The following is a 3531-nucleotide window of genomic DNA, read 5'->3' on the forward strand; positions in this document are numbered from 1 at the left end:
CCGGGCTCCCTCACGCGTAACAGTGACTTGGAACGACAGAACGCTGCAGTTCTGACCGTCCTTCTCTTCCTTCTTCCCCTCACTTTATGTGCTGAGCACAACTTATATGGTCTGAAATATCCCTTTGGTCAGCTGGGGTCAGCTGTCCCGGCTGTGTCCCCTTCCCAACTTCTTGTGCCCCCCCAGCCCACTCGCTGGTGGGGTGGTGTGAGAAGCAGAAAAGGCTTTCACTCTATGTAAGTGCTGCTCAGCAATGGCTAAAACATCCCTGGATAATCAACACTGTTTCCAGAACAAATCCAAAACCTAGCCCCATACTAGCTACAGTGCAGAAAATTAACTCTACTCCAGCCAAAGCCAGGGCAGGCAGACAGGCTGTCCCAGGAAAAGTACAAATTAGCCACAAAGATCTGTTCTGGAGGTAAATCCACTCATCTTCACCAAGCTTTGCAATGAAAATGGAGTATTTCTGCCAAAGGGAGCACAAAATAGCACAAGCATTTGAGGGTCTAGTAGCCAATAAATTCTTCATTTGTTTTATTTGTCTTTTCCCCCAAAGAAAACATCGCATTTTCCAAGTAATGGATGTTTTCAGATGAACTGTGCTTGGCAAAGTTCCTTTTCTCGAGGTCACTGATAGAGTAAGGACATACACAAAGTACAGGACTCTTGCACTCAGGGATGTACCTCAAGGGATCTAAGAGGAACAAAGTCTCCAGACCTTTAAAGGACGTGTTTGGAGTTCTGCGGCTATTATTGCACTCCCTACATAAATCCTCTTTTAGTAGGCACTTTAAGACAAATATCTCTCTGGCATGAATAAATCAGCCACCAGTAAGGTCTGGACTAATTAGCACATCTATTCTAATGCACGTTGCACTTCCTCCAGGACTGGGGCCAGTGCATCTGGACATGCCGACTTACTGGCATTTAGCCAGGGAGGTCACTGACACGCAGGCAGATCGACAAGAAGCTAGAGATGGCTGTATGTGACTCTGATGTGGCAAACAGCCTGGGACTCCAGCCTTGATGTGTTCCAGGTCCCTAGACTTCTGGTTTTTGTCTTTCCATGTATTTGTCACAGGACAGAGCATGTTTTCCATAACTGCTTTTAGATTGTTCTTTCATTCCCACTAAGGCTGGATTGGGAGTGCACAGTGCTCTCTGCCTGGCCCAAAGCATGCAGGGTGAATCACTTCATCTGCTTAGTGCCTTTTTCAGAGGAAAAACAGGGTGCATGTGGGCTGAGAAGTGCTAGGTAAGTCTTTTGGGGTCAAAGGCAGGCCAGGTTGGGGTAGATGTGAATGTGACTGTGGACTGCTCCAGTTCTCCAGAATATTTCCTATGACCCATCTTTTTTCCTAGGCTATGGCACGCTACGTCCTAAAACTGCTGGGGGCCAGATCTTCTGTGTTTTTTTTGCTCTGTTTGGAATTCCTCTGAATATTGTTTTTCTGCACCGTGTTGGTAAGATGCTCTCACTGCTGTGTAAAAAGCTGGGGCAATTTCTGCACGAGAAAGGAATGAGAAAGGTAATTGGTTTTACTTACTCAGGCACAGCTATATGTTAATTATTTTTTTTTTCTCAAGATGTATGCTGGAATTGTCCTCTTTTGTATTTGTTCTCATGCTGTGTTAGATGTTGTGCTGGGAGAGAGAAAGAAACATCCTTCACTTGCAAAGCTGAACACACAAGGCAACCATAGAGGAGATATTCCAAGAAAGGGATGCTTTTTGTCTACTCATCAAAATAGCAAACACCCAGCCTCCTTCAGCAATCAATGGAGAGAGTGGGCGCCTACTTCTCTAGACACTTGACTCAGGAGCTGACACTCTAGGGAAGTCCCTGCCTCCCTTTATAACCAGTAAAAAGAGAGATGATTAAGCATCTCATCTTGAGGCAGCAAAAAGCAGGTGAGCTGTAAAAAGTTGTAAAAAGTAGGTGAGCTGTAGAGAATTCAATGGATACTGACTCATTGCCTAATGTGTCACCCCTCATTAATTATGCAGTCATTCTCTCACCACTACTGAGGAAGTGAGAATAGATTTTCTGCGTCTCCTACTGTAATTCGCTTCTAAGGACAAGGTATGAATGCTACAGACAACTCTGTTCAGATTGCTAAATTTCTTTCCATGTGGCAAACTTAAACTGAACACAAGGCTTGATCTGATATAGACTCAAGCACGTGCACAATGCACAAAGGCAGGAAAAAAATCACAGAATCACAGAATGTTGTTATTCAACAATTGCATCAATTTCCAGACAATCTGGACTTGTAAAATCCTCTCTATATGAACTATATTTGTGTCTGGCTGATAAGCCTTAATATATAACTTCTATACATAAACTATATTTGTGACTGACTGATAAATCTCTCTATATATCTCAATCATTTTTCTCCAGTCAAAGCTTCTTCATGACTGTTGGGAAACAGGATGGTTCAAAAGTCACTGTCCAGGCAGTTCTTCTTCAGAAGCTCATTTGTTAAAGGTCTTCTTGTAGTAAGGTATCCACTGGTTAAAAGACAAGTTGTTGAACTGATGCAATAATAAATAAAATTAACGATCAATAGTCTTGAAGATAATACTGTCAGAAAGGCTGGATGAGGCGCTTGGTGCTGTGGTCTGGCCAATGTGATTGTGTTGGGTCATAGGCTGGACTTGATGATCTCGGAGATCTTTTCCAGTCTCAACAATTCCATGTGATTCTGTGAAATAAATTTTTCAAGTCCATTTTCCCAGGCAAAATTGCATGTTCTTTAGGTGCCACACCTGAACAGCTGAAAACACAGCTCTCTGGTGAAAAGTTGGAAATAGTCTGACTCCAATAAAAGTAATTGGATAGGAATTCGTCCTATACTTATGGTCATTGGAAGTTGAAACAATCAAATAAAAGACTAATCTCTCAGGGCTACTGGGGACATGGCTTCCCTCTGCTCCCAGGCAAGACTAGGGTACTTTTAGAGGAAGAGCATTCAATGCCAATTCTTTGGTTCCTGTGATCTTAGTAGGTATTCCTAGATAGCCACTCATTTTGAATAGCCACAATTATGTTTGGCCCGCTAGTGCGTCAAATCATAATTATAATTGAATTGGTTTCTTTCTTTTTCAGAAGAAGATCAAATTTCTGACCCTTTTGTTCTTCCTGGCAACGGGGATCCTAGTTTTTCTGTGCTTGCCATCAGTCTTCTTCCAGATCACAGAGGGCTGGTCCTATAGTGAAGGGATTTACTTTGCCTTCATCACCCTCAGCACCATTGGCTTTGGAGATTATGTAGTAGGTAAGGTTGTTTCCAGGGAAGAGACATGGAAAAGCTCCAGGGTTATGACTTTATTTACCATTGGTTGACTGCACAGGCCACCAATGTACTGTAGAGACAATCTTCTGTCTCTACAGAAGAAATCTGAGTCATTGATTAATCTTTGCCTGGTGTAGTTCTGAGGGAAATATTAATTTCTTGAGGATTGCTTATGCTGACAAGAGCACAAACCAGTCTAAGTATAATGAAGCATGGTGCTTTGGGGTGCAAA

At 42.7% G+C, this 3531-nt stretch overlaps 1 protein-coding gene across 1 annotated transcript in view; it reads left to right on the top strand.

Annotated features, from left to right (window-relative positions):
* The window catches only part of LOC104271625 (potassium channel subfamily K member 16-like), a gene marked incomplete at its 3' end in the record, with an annotated part of 6779 nt that extends 3498 nt beyond the window's left edge, over nucleotides 1-3281 (top strand). The window contains exons 3-4 of the mRNA XM_009866347.1: nucleotides 1366-1532; nucleotides 3113-3281. Coding sequence (XP_009864649.1) covers nucleotides 1366-1532; nucleotides 3113-3281 — 336 coding nt within the window. The remainder of the gene's footprint in view (nucleotides 1-1365; nucleotides 1533-3112) is intronic.
* Nucleotides 3282-3531: the final 250 nt, after the last annotated feature.

Source organism: Apaloderma vittatum, unplaced genomic scaffold (assembly GCF_000703405.1).
Source record: "Apaloderma vittatum isolate BGI_N311 unplaced genomic scaffold, ASM70340v1 scaffold24243, whole genome shotgun sequence".
NCBI lineage: Eukaryota > Metazoa > Chordata > Aves > Trogoniformes > Trogonidae > Apaloderma > Apaloderma vittatum.